The 23983-nt window shown below is 36.2% G+C and overlaps 1 protein-coding gene across 1 annotated transcript; it reads left to right on the forward strand.

Annotated features, from left to right (window-relative positions):
- Window positions 1-522: 522 nt before the first annotated feature.
- On the forward strand, window positions 523-22538 carry LOC121428428 (carboxypeptidase E-like). The gene is made up of 7 exons (XM_041625029.1): window positions 523-562; window positions 2289-2500; window positions 3044-3193; window positions 7216-7507; window positions 13194-13333; window positions 17236-17341; window positions 21459-22538. Exons 1-7 carry the CDS (start codon window positions 523-525, stop codon window positions 21770-21772), a joined length of 1254 nt encoding a protein of 417 aa, XP_041480963.1. The 3' UTR covers window positions 21773-22538.
- Window positions 22539-23983: the final 1445 nt, after the last annotated feature.

Raw genomic sequence — 23983 nt, forward strand, 5'->3', positions numbered from 1 at the left:
ACCCCCGAACAGTAGGTTCACTGCTCGGATTTTTGTCAGTGAGTCTTTGTAAAAAGTTGTGGATAGGATTCTGGTACACATGTAATTTGTAACTTTTGTATTGAGCCCTGATGGGTAGTAGGCCTACCTGTACCGCCTTCGGTAGTACACTGTCATGACTGTCGTGGAATGGTGCTAAGCATTATAACAATTAGGTCATCCATGTAACATACTTTGGCAAGGATATCTCAGTGCCTTTAAGCACAGACTCATGTTCTCCATATGGTTAACACCTTACAGCGTCATCTTGTACAGCGGAACTGTCTTCATCTGCTTTGAAGTTCAAATAAGTGACTGTTAGTCCATGCCTGACGCAAGTGGGGGCATCAGGGGAGACCTGAATATTGAGGGGAGGGTGAAGATACGGGCGAATTCCATGCTCTGTTTCCCAAACACCCCGCAACTTCCTTTGGTTGGATCCTCGAAGGAAGCTTGCTTCTTGAAAGAGTCGTGTTCCTGAACCCCAGCAGGAAGTTGTTCGACATGTATCATCTTTCAAGGATGTTGCCGCAACGTGTGTTTGGTGAGAAGCAGTTAATTGTGCATTGTCATCAAGAGTCTTACCTGCAGTAGGTGAGATCTCTGGAGCTACCTGAAGGTCACGGGGGAAGTGGGTAACCCGTGGGTAACCTCTGCGTTTGGAAACATGGAAATGAGATCCTTGTCTCAACCTTCAGGCTTCTGAGTTAACATGTTCTCCATTGCACCACAAACTTGATTGTGGTTGTACTTTAACATTATCCATGGTCTACACTACAGCCAGGCATTTGTATTTGGGCCTTCACTGTAATGTCGCAATGAAACCAAGGTTTAAAACCCATTTCATTTCATTATCTCTATAACATGGATAACCAAATCATTATTTTGGTCACAGTTCTTTTAGGCCTATAATGTTAGGTTCATGAAAAGGAAAATAAAGTTAGTATTATAACCGACGATAGACATGAGTTAATTCAATTTTAATAGAATATATACGGTACTTTTCAAATTGTGAAAAAGGCGTATATGATAACTAAGGTATGTAAAACAATAACAGAAATAAAAAGTATGGGGAAAAGCCAATATATCCAAAAATACAGAATATGTGACGAGCACATGTAAAAATACTTCTAAAATTAACAACTGCTATGAAAATTTTAAGAAAGGATAAAATGTTTTTCATGATTAGTTTTGAAAGTCCTTACTTTTTACGGCTGAATACAAGAGTCATATGATTTCAATAATGAAATTAAGACACCATAGACTTGCTACATATAATATTATCAAAGTTTGAATTCAACGTTCAGGTGACCGTTTTGTTTAAGATTTTTGCCAGGGATTTTCACTGATAGTTATTATGCATTAGCGGAATTCAATAAGACAGCGAAAATAAATGACTAAAATGCTCCACTGGTAACCATGGGATTACGAGTTTGGTTATGGTCAAATCTTATTTTACAATGAAACACGTCAACTTCAGTCTGTATTCGGTCTAGTTTAACTTAGACCATGGTCTAACATTGTGCTAACTCTATGGGAAGCCGAATGTGTCACAATATCTAATACTTTTTACATGGTTTTTGTCCAAGCTACAATGGCATGAAGGGTGAAATGTTGTTATCATTCTAAGACAGCTTGAATGATTCAAGCGTCAAATGAGCTCATGAATTGAATCAGGAAAATTGGAGGTTCTATCCTCCCACTGCCCTGACTGAACATTTACTGTAAGAACTGTGGTATTAAAACGGACACCAGTTGGTGTTGATAGAGGACCACACCATGAGGTGTTAGAAGTACACCATAGAGATTAAACATACCACCAAAGAGTGTAAATGTAACTAAACCTGTTTCAATTACACCTATATAGGTGTTAAACTAACACTGTCAATTTAACACCGGTGTAGAATAACTGGTGTTATGTACACCGGTTAACACCACAATTTTTTGCTGTGTTGTTGTTGGAGATTTGTGTCACAGTTGGCTGTCCATAGTTAAACCACAAACTTTAGACCAATGTTTTAATAAAAATCGAGTTTAGGGTACGAGATCTCGTGTTTTAGTTTAGATATCGACGGAGTTATCCATTTCGATCGAGGTGGTAAGTGCGTATCAATCATACTTTCCAAAATCATATTATAATCCTGAAGTAAATCTTTTCTTAACCAGTTGACTACTGAATTTTGTAATCCCCATAGACCTTGTACAGGAATCACCTTGTTCCAGTAGGTAAAGGGTTAATAAATCTCAAATCTCTCTAATTCCATTTGCAGGAGAGCCAGAGATGAAATACATAGCAAACATGCACGGCAATGAACCCATTGGTCGAGAGCTCCTTATTCACCTCGCCGAATACCTATGTATGCAATACTACAAGAAGGATTTCAGGATACAACGACTGGTCAATGAGACTAGGTTACATATCTTATTTTCGATGAATCCAGACGGCTTTCAGGAAGCCTACGAGCTCTTCAATTCTTCTCAGGTATGATATTTTACCAAGATTAAGCAATTGCCAATCTGATTTTAACATATAGTGATTGCAGACGAATGAAAATTGTGATGAATTACAATCGGTAGTGAAATCGATCCGATAATTCTACACTTTCCCAATCAAATTGCATGGCTTCTATAGCCTGCGACAACTCCAATTGAATATTGAAAACATTATCAAGCACGATTTTGATTGTTTGCCCCGTCACATTTTTTTTTTCAAATAGAGATTTAAAAGAACATTTTGTTCAGTCTTGCGGTAATTTGACTTTGGGGAAAAGCATCGACATTCGATTATAAAAATAACATGGCGAAGAGCGTCTCTTTTCCAAACGGATTTCCTACTTTGTGTGAACTTTTTGAAAGTGAGGGCGCTATGTTATGAGCAGTCATTTGACCTTGGGAACAATGGAAAACAGTAAAGCTATACATGCATATATCTATGTTAAAAAGGAAGAATAATAATCATTATGCTCCGAACATTTTCTTTAAACGATTTTTCGAATTATTAATTTTGAATTACCTTATGCCATAGGGACTGTCGCTGCCTTTCTACGGAAGAACGAATGCGAATGGAGAGGATCTTAACAGAAACTTTCCTAACCTCAACAACATGGCGTACGAGAGCGAGCGTCTAGGAGGCCAAAATCATCATTTCATTCCACTCAAATCGGATCTTTTAAAGGTATAATGTTAGAAATGTAAAAGCGGCCTTAAAAATAAAATGATGAAGCGACAACAGTGTAAAACATTATTGTATTTGGATCTACGCATTGCAAATGGGAATTATGGCGCCTTATTAAGACTCATGATAGCAAGGTATTAAGATGGGGTGGGGACGACCAACTTGAGGGCCCTTATCTATATTTCTCAATTTTGGAGTTCTGTCACTTCTTGAAGAAGAAAAATATCATGGAGGGGGGGGGGGGTGTCGCCCCAGGGGAGGCAGCGTTATTATGGGTGTAGAGTATGACGTATATGACAAAACATTCCCTCAATCATCCCCTTCACGAATGACCACTGACTCATACCTTGAAAGGGTGTTTTCAGTAGATATGATACTATGACACGTTTACGGGTCGAAGTGTTCAAGTTTGATTTCACGTTGTGTTTTCGTACGTCCTGGCAATCAAGGCTGTAAAGGTAGTATAAATTTGAAGGATTATTATGTAGTTTTCAGCTTTTATAGAGCGTTTTTTTTTTTTTACAAAAACGTCTCAAATGCCTCTTTTAAGATTTCGGATGGGGTTTCCTCTTATCCCTTAAAGCTCTTCCTGAAAAGTTGACCAAGGGTATTTATTATTTCCTTCATCTGTATTTAACATTTTTTGTTTATACCATATTGATAGAGTATGGATGTATGAACATATTTAGCTCAAAGTTTGCTCTGTTTTAATATCCAACTATATTACTGTAGTAAAAACGAAACTTCTTCAATGATAGCCGGGCAACAACTAAAACAAAAACGATTGTAGAGTTACAAAACTCTTCATATCTTTTAAATCTACTTGTCTTTGATAAATTTATTTCAAAGGCGTTATCACCTTGAAATTTAACCCTGATAATATTTGAACTGGAAATAGATTTCAAGTTTTTTTTATAGAAAATATATTGAATTCCATTTATGTAAATGCAGGAAAATGTTACGTTGTTTTTTTTTTTTACTTATATTAATTGTGATTTCAACTCAAGTTACGAATCCAGCAAAGAATACATTCATACCCATTTGACATTGGTTGAAAAAAGAAATCGATTATAAAAATGAATGCAAAGCATAAGGGGGAAGAAGGGCCGGGTCTTCTAAAAAAATATAATTCAATTCAATTCAATTTATTTCCACATATTGAGTAAAAAGACATGTAATAAACATTACAATCGAGCACATACGTAGATAATAACAAATACAATTATAAATAGTAACAATATATACATAAAAAAGAACATAGAAAATCAAAATGTGGAGGGGATTGACAAAGGCCATATTGATCTATCAAGGTCAATCCCCAATGAAAGAAAAAAAATGGAATACATAAATTACATAAGAAAAAATAGATACTTAACCTAAAAACCCCAGACAAAGCAAAAGAAAGTAAAAGACAAATAAAGGGGAGGGAGAGGCAAATATAAAACTATCTTATGGAGTAAATAGATAAAATTTATATTTCCGTTTGAAAGACAGGAGTGTGGGGGAATGTTTGAGTTCATTCGATAAAGAATTCCAAAGTTTAGGTCCGACATATTGAATAGTGTTTCGTGAAAATGTGTATTTGAAATTTGGAATAAAAAGATCATTAGCTTGTCTAGTTAGACGACCAGTAAGTGATTTATTCTGTACAAAACATTTATTAAGAAAGTTTGGCAAGAGATTATTGTAATAAGAATACATAAATATAGCAGTTTGTTGATTATTAATTTGATCTATAGTGAGTATTTTATATTTGGCAAAAAATGGTGCAGTGTGTGTACGAGGGCTAGAGTTTGTGATAATTCTTATTGCACGTTTTTGAAGTATTCTTAATCTACTCAGATGGCAATCAGAACAATTTCCCCAAACAATATTACAATAGTTAAAATGAGGTAAAATCATTGTATAATACAGATTAAGAAGGATATTCAAAGGTAATATATGTTTAAGTCTGTTCATGACACCTAATGTTTGTGCTACTTTACAAGACACGCTGTTAATATGTTCTTTCCAAGTTAATATATCATCTATGGTAACCCCAAAAATTAAGTCAAATGAACAAATGGTATATTACAACCATTGATACATACATCTATTTCATTACAATTAATATTTTTATTTTTAGGTTGGAATAACATACAAACAGTTTTATCAAGATTTAATTTAAGTCTGTTTGCTAAAAACCATGAATTGACCTTAGATAATTCAGTAGAGAGAGTGTTATTCAGCGTCTGTACGTTGTCCCCTGTTAAAAATAAATTGGTGTCATCTGCAAAAACAATTGGGTTGAGTATATCACTTACGTATTGAATATCATTAACGTATAAAAGAAAAAGTAACGGGCCTAATACTGATCCCTGGGGTACGCCTAAAGAAATTGATTTTATTTCAGAGGACACATTGTCAATTGATACATACTGGAGTCTATTATTTAAATAACTTACAAACCAATCCAAGCAAGAACCTCTAATTCCATAGAATTTCAGTTTTTCTATTAAAATATTGTGATTGATACAATCAAACGCCTTTGATAAGTCTAAAAATATTCCGATCAAAAATTGCTTATTTTCAAATGTTTCAGAAATGGTGTTAAAATCAAGTAATGCCATATACGAAGAATATTTTTTCCTAAAACCATATTGTCTATTATACAAAATATTATTACTACATAGAAATGACATGAGGCGAGTATAAACAAGTTTTTCAAAAATCTTAGAAAATGTAGAGAGTACTGATATTGGACGGTAGTTATTCAATACACATTTATCCCCTTTCTTGTAGACAGGAATAACTTTCGCTAACTTAAGCTTACTTGGAAAAATCCCGTTTTGTAAAGAACAATAAGCCAAGATAATCAGGGAGAAAGAGTGAGAGAGAGAGAGGGGGGTAAACAAATCCATTATATAAAAAATACAGAGGGCACTAACCCTACAGTTAACATACATTGCATTTTACGTCATTATCATATTCGCACAATTTAAAATCTGGCATAAATCTTGTATACAAAGAAGATATTATGATATATCAATATGAAAGGTCAGATTTAACCTTGTATATATTCAGTATCCATGACAACGGATACGTAAAGAAAACGACTACCGAAATCGAATATACTCGAGAATCTCTTTTTCACAGCCAAAGGCAATACAAATATTACAAAAGGTCAATACTTGACGAAAAGGTGATTGCTCGGTGAGTGTTAATGATGAATAAAAAACGCACGATCGCGTGGTTCGGAGGCGTTTTGCCGTGAGGAATGGAACTGTTTGGTGATAAGTCATCTTTTATTTCAAATCTGAAATGTTAGCTGGTTTTTGTGGTCTTTATATCCCTGAAAAAAATAATTTTAAAACCCCAAACAAAACAGATGAGTAATCTATTGTCAGGTATTTTCCTAAGGAGAAAAATCATATACACCGGTCAATATTTGTTATTAGAGAGTGAAAGGTGATCTCGAAATTGGCAATCTTTTCGGCACGAGTAATTACATGATTCTATTTTCTTCAATTTCAGCTATTAATGGAATAAAATAATAATTACCCCTTTGCAATAGTCAATATTTGCAATATTAATAACACTGGATAATTAAATATTAAGATATTAAAGTTACTTTATTTTGAAGATAATATAACGCAAAATTAAGCTATCGAAGAAAAATCCATTGAAAAGCGTTTCCATTAGATTATGTGCTATTTCGAAGCAATTTTAAATCATCACATTGCCTCAAGAATATTACAAACCTCAGGACAACGTAGACTAACATTTGGTGAGTTACGGACATCAAATTGATCAAACCTACATCTGTCCTTCCCTAAAATCTAACTAGTTATCTAGACGGCAATATTTGTGTTGTCCACGTATTCATGCTGTTGTCAAACGCACAAGGTAAGACTTCCAATCTGAACAATTTCGTAATGAAATTGGGATATTAAGTTTACTGATTCAGTTTCGTTCTGTAGATCATTCATGTATCAGTTTATATTTCTGTTTTTTTTTCATCCATTCATTCACTGAATCATCAGCTTCAGCCCGAGACAGCCAACCTTCTAAGATGGATAAGCGACTACCCATTCGTGTTATCGGCCAACCTCCACGAAGGCGAGATGGTTGCCAACTACCCTTACGACACGAGCAGAAGCAGAAGAAGTTTCTACACCGCCAGTCCCGACGATGCTGTCTTCAAGCATCTTGCAGAGACCTACGCTACCAAACACGCCTTCATGAGCACCAGGACGGAACCTTGCCCCTACTCGGGTGCAGAGGTCTTCAACGGGGGCATCACCAATGGCGCTGATTGGTACTCCATCAAAGGAGGTAAGGTGGAGGAAATGTTGATGTTTTTTATGCTGCTGCTGCTGCTATTGCTGATCGTGGTGGATATAGGAGGTGGTTGTTATGATGGCAGTGGTAGAATGGTAGTTTTTACGATGATAAGATGGCGATGATAATGACGACGATTGATGATGATGCCGATCCAATGACGAGGAAACTATTACATGTACGTCTGATATGTACATCTTCTTCGGTTTAAAATAAATATGACTGTATTTCTCATTTCCTTAAACAGTGGCCCATCGCGACACAAATTTGATGAAAATAGCGAGAGCGTGTGTTCTGTAGCGAATGGACTTTTGATGATAGATGCAAACACAACACAAAATGGCAAAAACTTTTAGCAAAACGATTGGGGAGTAGTATTCATATTTCTTGTTTATGCAACTGACCATAGTTTTTTTTTTACATAACAAAACTTGGTTTCTATTCTCCAGAGCAAGGAACTGTGAATAATAAATTTTCAGATGTTAGCTGAACTGGAATAGGTGTTTTAACATTCTTCTATCAGTATGTCAAATGAGTTACCCCAGCGGTGACACGAATGCTCCTGGAACATTTGCTCCAGCCTTCATATCAAAGAGGGAATATGGTTTGAGTTAGGATTATCATAGGGTTTTTGGTTCAGAATAATGTTAAAATGAGGATTAGGGTTTATTTATTATTTAATTGGGTTAGGAACAATTGTCGCTGGAGCAAATGTCATGGAAGCACTCTAGCATTACCAGTTGGTTCTTCATGGCTACCCAATGTGACGTTTTTATAATAAAGCATTAAGCACTATAAGCATGATGCTAATCGTGCAACATTATTTCTGTCTGATGAAGGGGGGGTCCTTACTGGGTAACTCCTTGGTCTGATCTTGACCTGAGATTCTTCAAGAACTGTTTCTTTCCGTTTCCGTTGCAACCATAAAGGTACTTTTTTCGAAGATCCCCTAATGTGTCTGAGTACTCTCCCGGGGAGGTTGCAAACTTTGTCTCCATGGCAACCTCTTACCTGGTCCAATGATGCAATCCCGTGTAGTATTTTTACTTGGCTTCATAAGGTTTCCTTCTCCCAAATTGAGTCTGTATTATGCCTTTGAGAATAAGTAAATGTCAGAAGGTTAATTCTTAATGAACATTACAAATGACAAGACGTAAGCACCTCCGAGTAAGTTCTGCGGGCCATTTTGTCAAGTTATAGATGTAGGGGTATATCTTAGCTGGCAAATATGTCTACGCCTGATAGTGCAAACACCATTTTTGGTTTATATCAAAACAATATGTTAATGCACGAACAGAATGTGCAAACTATGAAATTTTGTACTAAATGATAAACACATTCGCAGCTTTGGTTATTATGGTGCGCAACGGACAAAAACAAAATTTAAACAACCTCGCGAATTCAGCCATTCCTCGTTGTATTTGATATTGGATAATTCCGCAATTATGACGAAGGATGTTTCTTCCTTGAATATTTTTTTCAAAAACGTTCAAACCGTCAGTTAACTGTCATCAGATTGTATTTGATAAATTCACACTCATTCAGCAATATCATAATTATTCAAAATGAAAGAGCTTGCAACCAACTCCAAATATCACCCAACCTCTTCCGGACAAACAACCCTCATATCTGACAGATATACGAGTTAATCTCCTTTCTTTTACCATGTTTAAATCGTAAACACATCATCTTTCAAAATTGCTACGCGAACTAATTTGATATAAAAGAAATATGCTATTATTTCCTACCACCAAAACAAAAATACAAAATAAAAATGAAATAACAGGAACTGTAATTCTTGTGGGGAATATGTAGCTTTTGTTTGAATTCTCTCCGAATTTCTTAATTTTTCTTCATTGAGAGTCTGCCTTGAATATAGTGGTCGTTTATTTATCATATTCATGTAATCATATTGAAAAAGAGGGTACTCCAAAACACCATTACTTTCTGATTAGACCAAAAGTGATTCGACATCATTTCACCAGCATGTGGAAGACCCTGAATACAAAAGCTCCTGGCATTTATCTAGTACAATCTACAAATAATTCAATGGCAAATATCATATATAAAAAAGTAACAGGCCAAAAGATATAATAATACGTCCAAGTTTAATTTGAAGAAAGTTGAATTCGCTCTAATATAATATTGCAAACATCGTGCACTGGAGCCTTGAGGTGACTTTCATGTTGTGCGGAACTCATATATATATATATATATTTTTTTTTTTTTTGGGGGGGCAAAATGCTCTGCGAATGACTTTACAAAATCACCATATCTGCATATGCAAGGGGGAGTAAGAGGGGGCAAATTTACACCCCCGTGGCGTTGAGATCTTCGTCTACCAATATCCCAGTCGTATTGAATAAAAAACTAGGGCGGTGGTGAATCAAGATGTTTTGACTGGTTCATTCAAGATGAAAAGGAAACAAGGTTCCTTGAAAGGTTATTTTCTCAAAAAGCACGATCACAATTTGTATCTAATTGGGTGGTGTCCTCTTGGGTCCAGGGGTGGGCGGCCGGCCGAGGAGGGGTGAGTGACCGGTTCTTTTTCGAGGCCAAAGACGACCCTGAAAAAAATATGAAATCGGTGTGAGATGCATAGAAAGGTCACAAAGAGGCATTGACAGTGAGTTCAAACCTCACCTTCCCACCCCCTCATATTTTTTTTGTCTGTTCTTCTTGTGCCACATGATTTCATCATTTTAAGACCACGTGATTCTCTGACTTGTTTTGTTTCCAAGTATATTTCCTTTCATGAACTTAGGCTGAAGTATAACAAACAGAGCTATTGTACATATCATTTTGACACTTAATTAGAAAAATACGAGTCTACAAAGAACATAATTATAGGCCAATAGTTAATTGCTGTTACATTCTTCATAAATCATAGTAACATATCTATTTTAATTGGAGAAGCACATAACTTTTGGAATGCATAATCTACGTAAAAACAGCTTGATGGTTTAATTTCAACATTAAAAACGTGCTGAGTTTTAGTGGGACACCCTATTTAAAAAAATGCAATTTCTATAGGCCGATATAAAAAAGATTTGGCCGTGAGATTTGAAAGTCAAATTCGAATGTAAAAATTAACAGTCTATTCTATGAAGTAAATAAGATTGGCATTCAGACCCGTAAATATCAAATTGAAAAATAGCGTTTGATGATTTGCCATACATGTAAGGCCCAAAAATTGAACTTGTAACTAGCCGGGTATAACTCGAGTATTCGATTTTGGGTGCTCTTTAAATATGAACGATGAGTAAGTGGAATGGTTAATATCAATTAAGAAGAAGAAAAAAAGAGGTTAGTGGTCTACTTTTTCTAGGGCATATTGTTTTGTTAAGCACCAAAATAGGAAAGGTTAATGCTCTTTGATGGTGAGATTTAGGAATGGAAAACATCATTATTAAGGTTGCTGATCTATGATTCATTCACTTTTGAAAGGTGACGGATGCCAGTATTGAATATTAATAGTGACCACTTTTACTAAATGAACTCTACGTCAACATGTAGAACCATGGAGAATCTCCTTGCACAATTATGAAGGAGCTGTGGATTATGTCATAACGAAAAACAAAATCAAACAACTTGCGTACAGTTTATATAACCTGGTTTGCTGTATGATTTGATCCTATCTTTTTTAAGAATTGGAATAAACTTTAAGCAATGGTTTAGAAAAATAACATGATAAAACACCTGTAGGTTCAAATTTTTATATGTATTTTTTATTATTCAAAACCTTTCTTTTTGAAATATGAAAACCGTAAAGCTTCTTTTCTTTTTAACATAGATACACAGTGCTTTTGTTATATCGCCAATTGCAAACATGGCAAAAGGAGATAGAGTCATCTTTGACTTAAAACTATATATAAACGAAAACCAAAGTAAAACGATGGGGCAATAGGATGCTATAGATATGTGATTGAAGTCGGTAAAAGCTTTAATATATGAATCCAACGCTGCAAAACGTGCAGCCAATTGAATAAGATTTGTAGAAACGTGTCAACGTCGGATTTTGTTGTGGCCTATAGGGTCCATTCAAAACCGGTTTTCGCTTTACGGGAATCCAAAAATGAATCCAAGCATTATTAAAAATAATCTTTATGATTATACAAAGTCGTAACTACAATGTGGAAACCAAAATTATATCATGAATTCTTTACAGATAATTTCAATTCAATTCAATGTGTCCAATACCAAAACTACAGTAAAAGATATGCGTAATTACCATCCGTTGACGATAGAAATATATTTGCGGTCGGAATAAATCTGTCAGTAGAAGAAATTAGCCGTCAGTAATGAGCCTCTATGCGTCTACGCCTCTAGGCTACTCCGAATGAACGGATACGTGGCATACAGCTGCTTCCAGAGAAGTGCCCCAGCGACACTGACCCGAGTGTCTCGAGATTGAGCGGGGCGTCGATCCATGTTACGGATTTTACATCCGATTGATCCGAATTTGATTACATTTCAGTGTTATGACTGTTGTCTTTTTTCTTTTAATTAATTAGAATCAACTTTTGTTGGGGTGGACTTTGATATCCTTCAGTATAGCTCCTTTGCCAGGCCGAATTGCCTTAAAAATATGGAAAATAAAATTCTGATAACTGAAAGCGCTAGCCTTGTCAAACGGTAATTGCGTTTAAATAAAGAAAGTATGAGAGATGGGGCGAGCTAGAGAGTGGGGAAACAAGATAATAATAATAATCCGCTTTTGTATACATCGGAACGACGTCTCTAAGCGCTTTACAACTGATATATTATTATCCCGGCCATCGGATCCTGGCATACCCACATACAATGTATGCACCTTCTCCACTCCCTGGGGAGCATTCCAACAAGAGTTCTAAGACTCAATTACAAAATATAGAATCTGAAGAGGGGGAGGAAACCGGGAATTGAACGGATAAGAAATAGTAATGACGCGTGACTCCTTTAACCTTTGCTTAACGTACCATTCTGACCTCATTCCGAGCCCCTTCAACTACTCTGAACGAATATCCCTTTTGAAAAATCATGTGACTTTAATCTCAAACAATCAACCAATACGATACACCCCATTTCCCCTTTCCAATTCAGGTTATTTTGTTGCCCCCCCCCCCCGTTCTCATGCTTGCAGGCCCTTCTCTACCAATAAAACGCCCTTATACTTTTCTTCTGTCTGTATTGCAATCCATAACATAGGCCTATAGTTTTGAATTTGTATCCTTAAAAGTGCAAGACGAATGTCTTACTGGCAGCACCTCAGAAGACTATTAATGCCCTCCTTCCCCCTGTAATCTTCCCACTATTCCTTCGGTCTTGTGATATTTATTTCCACTAGCCCTCTATATTTTGTAAACCCCTCTATTGGTGTACTACATTTTCTCATTGAGTGACCTCTTTTTTCTTTCGCCCACTTTCACTATAAAATGATTCGTTAATATTACCAGGTTGCATAACAGCCGCGTATGGTAAAATAACATTAACTAGCCATCACCCTAGCGGATATTTTTCACACAACTTGTTTTAGAGTGTTCCCTTATTAGCCCGGGTAATTAATATTATCGTGAAAATAGATAAAGACGTAACTTAGCATTGTGCTACATAATTTTTAGCCTCGAACAGTTCGTTGCCCATGTTGTATAATATTTTTCTCACCTTGATTCCTTGTCACTGGTTTTTATCTTCATCGCAGGTATGCAGGACTACAACTACCTGGCTACGAACTGTTTTGAGATCACGGTCGAGATGGGATGCCTCAAGTTTCCCCCAGCAAGCAGGCTACCAGATCTCTGGGATGATAATAAAGAAGCACTCATAGGATTCATGGAACGGGTAAGAAAGGGTTAAGGGCGAAGTTGCTCAGCAGGTGCAAATACACTAATCTGTCTGATGGGGTAGGGGTGCTAAGTGGTAGCATCATGGAGCTATTATAGCTCTATGGTAGCATTGACCATTTGTAATAGTTCCATGGTGGTAGAGTGTCCAGAAGCACCTGCCTCAGTTGCGAGAGGTTGTGGCTTCGACCCCGTCCAAGTCATGCCAAAGACTTCTTATGTGACATTCTGTCTTCCTGTCAGGCACCGAGCGTGCTTTGAAGGATAATTGTTATAACAAAAATTAAACATTTTAGGTAGGGCCCCACACCCCCTGAGCTCACTGATGATCAATTTGTAAACTTGGTAGCTACCCTAGGAAGGGATTTTTTTCCATCTTACTCCTCTCTTTCTTCGGTTAATTGCCAATTCGTCTTCTGCCAACTCGTCCACTCACCACATGGTCTACTTTCATTTAATATAATGCCATTCCGTCCATCAACATTTCGTCGAACAATTATTTGGTCCAATCATCACTTCGTCTAATCACCATTTCGTCTATAACCAATTCGTCTCATAACTAGTTGGTCTTATATCCTTTTCATTTTCATTCATTTTGCACAATAAACACTTAGTTCAATTAGACTGAATAGTATACGGACTAAATGCCTTTTGGACCAACTGGTTATTAGACGTAATGGTGAGTACACGAATTGGGAATTAGACCATGTAGTGGACGAACTGATGGTAGACCACATGATAGTAGACGAGTTGGCAATTAGACGAATTGGAAGTAAACCCTTTCTTCCTCCCCTTCCCTTCTTCCTTTTTTTATTCTTCTTCTGAACTAATACTGCCACTAGGGTCGGATCTAGGAATTTCCAAGGGGGGGGGCACAATTTCCCGATGAAAATCTGACAAGCAAAAAAAAAAAGTCCTCACATTCAAGGGGGGGGGGTACACTCGGGTAAAAACGGTTTATTTACATTACAAATTTAAATTATGTCTCTCAAGGGGGGGGGGGGGGCACGGGCCGGCTGTCCGCCAGTGACGGCTATTCCTACTTCTACTACTACTACTACTAATACAACTTCTACATCAACTATTACTCTGCACTATTAAGTTCTAAAGATTTACTACAGTATTGAAAATAAAGGTCCAATATTCTATTTTCTTAAACAGTTCTTATTTCAGGCGTTGTCCTGCCGAGAATGAAAAGAAATATCCCAATTTTAATTCAATCCATTTGCTCAGTCCACGCACCAAATCAGCGAATCTGAATACTATTTTTTTTCTTAACATATTAGATATATTCATAATTGTGTTAAAAAGAAATACACTTCATACATATATGACAAAATCCAGTTTTAAATCTTGAAAAATTTGCAGTGACCCACTTTCTGTCTGTAATGTGTGTGTGTGTTCTGCTCAATCATACCTTTTGTCTGCTTTAACTTCCTCTCCGTTCCTCGTCTTCGTTCTCATTGATGAGTTCGATTTCCGTCAACTAGGGATGTCGAGACTCGACGAAGACCTTGCCATCCGCCATTTTTAGCTGATTCATTATGTATACTGTCTAACGTCCCCCGCTCCCCCATTTCCATCCTTTGAAAATTAACAATAAAGGTCAATTAGATTAAGAGTATCTCCTGTGTACGATATGATGTCTATTTATGATCTGTCTTCGGAGGGTGCAAACTGATGTAATCCACAAAGGATTCAGATATTCATATTCTAATTCTCAAAATAAATGTACCAACGCTTACCGTCGATCAGATATGATGCAAAAAATGAGAAACACTGTCATTAAGACGTGGATGCATGGTAAGGCAACTGATAATAGAATTGAAAATAATAGTATTAATAGTAGTGATTACGATGATAATAGTGATGATGATGATAACGATACTACTACTACTACTACTACTGCTGCTGCTATATACTTCTACTACTACTACTACTACTACTACTACTACTGCTGCTGCTGCTACTACTACTACTACTACTTCTACTACTACTACTACTACTACTACTACTACTACTACTGCTGCTGCTGCTGCTGCTGCTACTACTACTACTACTTCTACTACTACTACTATTACTATTACTACTACTACTACTACTACTGCTGCTGCTGCTACTACTACTACTACTACTTCTACTACTACTACTACTACTACTACTATTTCTACTACTATTTCTACTACTATTACTAATGATAATAAAAATAACATTAATAGTAATGATAATATATCAATAATAGTAGTTTAAAGCTTTAATATTAAAAACATATATTTTTTAGAATCTATACATCTTGAGACATATATATTTTCATATAATCACAAGGATTTTTTAAAAGTACGGTTGCCCACTTTCAAATGACTTTGGAGTTTTGACAGATTCCCAAACCCTCAGTAAAGTAAAATGCATTTATTGAACTTAGACAAAAAGAAAAAAGTATAAACATTATATGTGCTGTTTTCTTTTTCAAAATATGATTTTATTCTGCACCTGCAATCCTTTGGAAGAGTTCATATTCTTTTTATATGTTTTCAGAGGAGTCAATATACCTCTGTGAAATATTGATTCTCTATTGAAATTGTGTACCTCTACTTACATGCGCATGGGATGAATATTTGAATAACATAACTTCTTCAAGAATTGGAAGAAAGAAATCAATCGGAAAGGGGCGAAATAAATCAATTACATTTTTTATAAATAGAAAAATGACGCAGAGCAGTCTTCATCCGCTGCTCGTTGCCATGGTTACCAATTGAAAAGAATGTAGAATATTTAACAATAAATGGATTGATTGCGTGAGATCGAGTTTCATCGGGATTTTTATATATAAAGTGAAAAGGTTCATGTGACATTTGAAAGAGCATTGCACTTTTTATAGCCATGTTTCACATTGTGATAATAAACTTGCTCCAAACTGAATTTCGAAATTTATTGCATCGCTTGATAAAGCTATTTAATGTAACCGATTATTTCATGCTACGTGGACTGGAGTCTGTTACATAGCAAAGGGGTACTAAGGTCAAATTTAGATAGAACATAATTTTAAAAAGAGCTCAACGTGTCATGAAGAATGTATCATTAATGGACAAGATGTATTAGTAAGAAAAGAAATAGCATAATACAGTGTCACCATATTGTGCACCAGAGCTCCAGGTAATTTGGTGCTTGCATGTCTGGTGCTCATTAAAGGTCAAGCCCACCCGAAAAAATGTTGATATGAATAAATAAAAAAAAAATCAAACTATCATAATGCTGAAAATTTCATCAAAATTTGATGTAAAATAAGAAAATTATGACATTTGAAGTTTTGCTATTTTTCACAAAACAAGTGATATGCACAATTCAGTGACCTGCAAATCACACAGTCAATGATGTTCTTCACTCACTATTTATTTTGTTTTTTTATTGTTTGAATTAAACATTATTTCATTTTTTACATATTTGACAAGAAGGACCAACTTGGCTGAACCATATACTCGTTAAACAGTGCTTATTCCCCATGTTGAAGAGGAAGTAATCGTTGTTTCACTTGACAATTAGCAAGAAATTTATACCTCATATAATAAAATAGAAAATAAATAGTGAGTGGATGACGTCTTCATTCGCATACCAACCAGGATGAGCATATAACTGTTTTGTGAAATTAAGCAAAACTTTAAAATGCTTTTTTTTATTTTACATCTGATTTTGATCAAATTTTCAGTGTTTTGCTTCTTAGATTTTTATCTTTTTCTTCAAATCAGCTTTTTGTTGGGTTTGTACTTTTCCTTTATCACCCGCTCAAAAAGACGTGCAAGCACAATATCTGGTGGTAATGCCTTTAAAAACAAATAATGAAATCATAAAATTCTTACACAATGCATTATGATTTTCGATTGTTTTATTTTCCTTTAATTGCAGGTACACATCGGAATAAAAGGAAAGGTTACTGACACTAAAGAACAGCCGATTCCAGATGCCGTTATCAAAGTAACGGGGCCAGCAATAAATCATGACGTCACTACAGGTATGCAATATTTTCGTTGACATGATGAGAATTAATTCTTTTAAAGTACACGTCAAACCCTCGTAATAAAAAGCGTTCAACCTGTTTAGGGTGTACATGTCTTGGTCTTTTATATACATCGTAACTCGTTACAGACATGACAGGGGGAGGCACTTTTGGTACAATTTACACGCCATAAGCCTAAAATGACAGAGATTACTACTTTATCATCAGTATTATTACTTTGCGTTTACCTTTCTACCCTTTCTTAAAATTCCTCAGGTTTATTTGAACTTCTCCACCTCTTCTTCAGCAATCCTAGTTTGTTTGTTTTTTGAAAATGTGAAACCCCGGGCCTTTATGTTACCTGCCAAGACTTTCCTTCCAAATATCTTGAAGAAATTTTTGTGTTACTTGTGTGGTCGAAATTCTGTCACCAAAATTGTATACTTTTTTTTAAAAAAAGGATCGTACCTTAGGATTCATCATCTTAAGTCTCAGATTTCTCACCCAATTTCAAAGTGGGCGTATTTTTCAAAAATCAATTCCGTGCTCGCGTCATGGCATCAAAATGTGTTTTTCATTTTATGAAGATGTTCTTTACAAGCGAACAATAAAAAAGTGTCACGAGTGTTGGATGTCCAGATGATGACAGCATCACATGTTCACGAACACGAAAAAACCCCAAGAAAGACATGGCTGTTGAAATCAAAGTAAAAATGGCAACATCTTGTTTGAATGAGGATGACTTTCCGCCTCTTCCCACTCATTATTTCCCGCTTTACACGTTGTGTTGGATCATTGTCTTGATGCATTTGAAACCATATCGAGATAACATGCTTCTTGAATAATAGCAAACACGCCCCTTTGCTCTTCTGAAATGTGTTTTTATTAGGTGGGAAATTAGAGATCACATGAAAATGAAACTTGCTTCGGGGTTTTTCCCCCTAAATTTATATGTGTTTGATAAAATTGAGGCCATAGCGTGGGATGAAAGCGCCAGGGGATGGGGAAACTTGAAACACTACACATACCTTCCATCAACCATTCAGTGGTTGAAATTCAATGGTTGAAATTAAACCCACTACGACTGCAATAATCTACGAACAAAAGAGGCGTAAGCAACTACAAGACCCAAATTAAAATCTCCATCAACGCCCTCCCCTCCTTTCGGTATCATTTGTACCAGGTTGTAATTTTAAAACCTTGATATTAGACTGTAAAGAGTTTCCAATTTTTGCACTAGACAATACTTCCGCATTTTTCACGTGTTGATTCGACACGATCATGTGACCGAGATGACTCGCCGGTTCCTAACCGAGGAAAGAATGACTTTGGATCAATTTGATTTGAGCGTGTCGGCTAATCGAATTTTCCGCTCAACCTCTACCATGCGATCGATTGTTAACAGACCACCGACAACATCAGAGAAAGTTATAAAATAATGATAATGATAAAACCTTCAATACAGTTTCTTTAACCTTATCTCCTGTACCAGTCAGGTCAACTCTTAAACCAGTGAACAGTGAACTAAATACTCTCTCAAAAGAGCTATTCCAAAATAATCAGATTCCGCTCGGAGTGATATTGGGAACCAAGCCCTTTGGAGTGAACTGTAAATCCTTAAAAAGTGCGATCCGAAGTGAACTGTACATTTTTTCTGTTCTATCGTCTCACGACGACAGGCCCAGATTTGCTCTTTTGCATTTGAAGAGTATGATATTGAAAGAAAGATTAAGATATGGTATTAAGAATAACAAAAATAATTTCGTTTGTTGATGATGAAGACAAATTTAAAAATATCCAAGGTCCATGAACGGTATGTAATCGTAAGGAATATGAAAGTAAGATATTGTTTCACAGCAGGGGTGCCTGTGAAGACTATAAAAAATGAATAGATAGACAATTTACCTTATATGAAATTAACACTAGACATACATCCCGGCATACATACTGTATTTGCTTTGTTTTAACATGTTTTATTTCAGATTTCAGGAGTCTTATTTGTCATGCCGCTATTACACACAAATGATTTAATTTCGTCAAATAAGGACAACAAATTAGTAATATGAACATAGAAGTATATTCATACATCGCTATAGGTTATTGGACTTTTTTTGTTATGGCAGTATGCGAAGCATTTTTGTCAAGTTAATTCGTGGAGATGAGGTGGTCAAATTACATCAATTAAATCTCCAATCTATGGTGTTTAAAAACTGTCAACAACTGGCATTCCTAAAGATCTGTTAGACATCAGCTAATGATTTAATTATGTCTACCGGTTTGCGGGTTGCTAACCTTCTGAACAATCCAAGATCTGACAGGATAGTATAGTAAAATCAATCACACAGATAGTTAGGTGTTGACAGGTTGATAAATGACAGGTAAAATTCTACGTGCATCTCTGTGCATTAAAAAAAACTGCTCAGCACCATTTAAGACTATAACGTCATAACGAACAGATTGTTCCTGACACTTGTCGTCCGTATATGATCGACAGCATCATTGTTAAATAATTTCCTTAGGACGTCGAGTTCTTTATTACAATTTTACATCTTGTCATGTGCCTAAATGGTTTTAATCCTATTCTATATGCACAGAGAGGAACATACAAGATAAACTGAAACCTGAAAATGTAAAACGGCCAATGTCACCATTACAGTCGCTTCACTCCCTCGTACTTTTGACCCCACCCGGAAATGATTTTTATGTATATAGGTTTGTGCTTGTACTAGGTCAGCTCTAGTCTGCAGGCACAGACCCTCATTGGAACTTTGATCAACAAGTGTGCCTCCACGCAAAGACTAGCACATACAAAACTTGCCTTCAGTACACAAGGCATGAGTAGGCTGCACATTCAGACCCTTATTTCGAGTGAAGGGTTTGCCCAGCAGACTAGGTCAGCTCTGCTGTCCATTTTGCTTATGGTTACGCCGACGCCCAAAACTCCAAAATTACAATTTCGTCTTTAGTTTCTATATTTATGTATATAATAGTATGAATTGATTTATTCATTTATTTATTCATCTATTCTAAAATGATATATTCTTTTTATGTATTCACTAACTGATTCGTTTTTGTCTCTTTGTTTTAAACTTACCTTCCTTGACTTCTACATGTGACTTTCTCATGAAATTTAATCGATGAGGGCGTAAATTGCTTCCAGTATAAAGCGCCACACATAATTGTACAATGTTATAAGGGTTGATTTACCACTTTTAACTCTTCGCGTATTTGGAGTGCATTAAATATTCGTATTAAGAATACATTTTGTTTTAATCTAAAGAGGTTTTTACCTCACGCTGCAAGGCCTAATACAGCAGTTACAAGGTACCAAAAGTAAAGCATGCACATTGTCCTGTCGATTTTACTTCGGATAGACACCTTTGGGGAAATTCACTCAGTATAATGTATATTAAATAGAAAAAACAGTGAGTTGTACGTATTATCAAAATGACGGCACATAAACATAGGCCTGTATTAGTTGGTGGTGATTTTTTACCTGATTGCTAAGAAAGCAAGAATGCTTGTAACCAAGCAACTAGAGGACCGACGGCTTAAGGTCCTCTCCGAAGGACTTGGTACTGAGGATTAATGTCTTACCAAAGGGTACTAGCGCACCAAATGGGAATCGAACCCAGGTCACCGGAATACGAATCCCCGCTCTACCGACTGAGCTATCGCGCCTCCCATTATGATCATTGCCTTGGGAAGCGGGAGTGCTAGGGATGCTGGAGCACCCCAAAACTTTTCCTCAGGGGTGCTGCGTGTATTATTTTCCATATAGGCAGCCCTCCCTGGAAATCCTGGTAGGTGTTAACAAAATAGTGAAATGTAAGAAAAATGACAAATTTTTATTTATTGATTTATTGATTTTTTTTTTTTTTTTGGGGGGGGGGCTTGTAAAATTTCTCGTGATGCACATAACGTCTATTTTGTAGTGATTTTTTTTTACATCAGCACCCCCAGTAAAAGAAAAAAAAAATCATTCCCAGTGCCCTGATTGTGTTCACTCAACTGGCTATGGTGACATAGAGACCTATATGTCTACATTAACTTGTTAAGTATTATTTCACATTTCATACCACCATATATTTCTTCTGAAACATTCTTATTCATTTCCTTGCTTACCTTTCAGCTATCGATGGTGACTTCTGGCGACTCTTGATGCCCGGTCTCTACACAATCACAGCCACCGCTCCAGGTTACGAGCCCCAGAGTCGCGTTGCAACCGTCAAGAGGAACAGGTCTACTTGGATGACTTTTACCCTCCACAAGGAAGAACCCAAACCGGAGTGCATCGAAGAGGAGGAGGACGAACTCGACAATGCGAACATCCTCTTCGAGATCAAAGAAGCTTTCAAGGATATGGGATACGCTAAAAAGAAAGGCTGTGCACCAGAACGTCCGAGAGAGCAAGTAAACAGAGGACCGCTCCTTGCTACGACCTGAAACAAAGAAGAACAGACACTGAATTTAGTGATTGCGACTACAGCATAAAACAAATAGCGATATTTTTGTATTGAAGATGACAAAAAAATTATTAGCATTTAAATTAATGCGATATGCGTACTGGAATCTGTTCTACTTTAGCAGTATTTTGTAGACATTTTGGGACTTAGGCTTCTTTTTAATGCTTGTCCTGCCAGGTATGATGATATATTTTATTTCCACTGGAAATTCTCGTAGATGGTCAGTAATTCTCAGATCATCTGATATCATCATGGCTTAACCCGCTTCGTCTGCTATCAGTTGACCAGTTTGGAGTTACTTCATGGGCAATTATGGCCAAATGACCTTATTTCTTTCATTATGATAGGCAGATTTTAAAGCAAGATATTACGTAAGCATGCCTTACATAGCAAGATGGAGAAATGGAATCGCACAATAACGTCGTTGGCCTATTAGAGTGCTAACAGTAAGCCCAGTCACATCTCCCACATAGTGAAGTCAAAACATTTATTTCAATGTGAAAGTAATGCATTGTCGCTGCCACAACAACTGGTTGTAACAAGGCCTCTGTTTGCGTATTGTTAGCTCTAACAACGTTTCTGTGCGATCGTATTATAGGTGAATGGAATAGCACACCAATGAACACTCTATGAAGGTATTTGTTCCATTTCTGCTTTGAATGCAGCATGCTGTACAATGTACTTGGCAAACTGTGAAATTCCAGTCGTTCGTGGACGCATTGTTTTTGTTATGTGTGTGGATGTAAATGAAAAACACAATTCACAAGAATATATGAATAATCAAGACATCTCATTAGATGTTGAACCACCATGTCGTTTTGGTACCAATGACCAGGCCTCTGATCATGCGGAGAATCTTCTAATCATGCGGAGACTGGAACTACGAACTGGCTTATTACCCGTTTGGTCCAATCATCCCATTTTGTAATACTCACTTGGTCTAACTATCAATTAGTTGAATGCCGGTAGTTTTGTTTAACTCCATTTTCTTCTTATTTACTACTTTGTAAAATGAAACTTAGTTGAAATTAATAGATCCCATAAAATGATACAGAATAAGTTGAAATGCCGGTATAGTCTTGTTTTAACTCCGTTTTCTTCTTATTTAGCACTTTGTAAAATGAAAATTGGTTAAAATTAATAGATCCCATAAAATAATATAGAATACGTAGTGTTTGATGAAGTTCATATTTGACGAAATGGCCAAAGGGGCCAAAGCCTAACAAGAGCTTAAACAAAATCATATTTATGGGTTAAAGAGCAATTGGAATAAATTGTTAGGAGACGAACTGGTTGTAGGCATACAAAGATTTGACCTTGATGATGGGTGGGAGACCAAACGATAGGTAGGAAAAGGAGGTGTACAGCCTAAATGTTGTTTTTTTATCATTCATGCCACATGCCTAAAATACAGGGTTATGACAAAAGAGGGCAGCATTCATTCAATCTCCACGTTGGGATGGGCAGCAAACACGCACATGAACTATTACATTTCTCGTATAGTGTATGCACAGAATAAAATAATGATAAATAATAGTTACAGAAGATCAATATTGCGTAGTTCAATTCCGTATCTAGAAAAGGCTCCCGTACACTATTTTTACTTAATAACGCTTTATTACAAGTCATTTAGTATAACCACCACGGCCATAAAATAGCATGGAACATGAGATAAAGAAAGTTATGACGGATACCATAGACCTAATCCATACGGATACCTTACGATTGGTTTGCGACCCGATTTTTGAACAAAACGTAATAGAATTTGACGCTATTATTGGCCTTTATTCCAAAATATAGTCCTGCAATCATCCAAAATTGTTATATTAGTATTCTTACAGTTTATTTGAACCTCATATAAACAAATACTTTTCATTCACATTTTTAGAAAATGAGCTAAATGCGATTTGTTCCAAAATCGGATCGTATAGACCAGTCGTAAGGTGTGCGATGGTCTTTAGACTTAATTCCAAAGATTTTTTAAATATAAGTGTAACTATAAAATGTATCAAAGCGCAGCAATGAGTGAGAATGGACAATGCAGCACAAAATAAGAATTGGTCCCGTTTCATAAACACTTGTTGTAATAACAAATACACATTTCTATAATAAATTTACGATCAGCCAATCAGATTAAAGGATTTCAGTAGCTTTTAACTGTTATTGTAAAGTTGTTATTGTAACAAGTTTT

The sequence above is a fragment of the Lytechinus variegatus genome, chromosome 15 (genome assembly GCF_018143015.1).
Source record: "Lytechinus variegatus isolate NC3 chromosome 15, Lvar_3.0, whole genome shotgun sequence".
Classification (NCBI taxonomy): Eukaryota; Metazoa; Echinodermata; class Echinoidea; order Temnopleuroida; family Toxopneustidae; genus Lytechinus; species Lytechinus variegatus.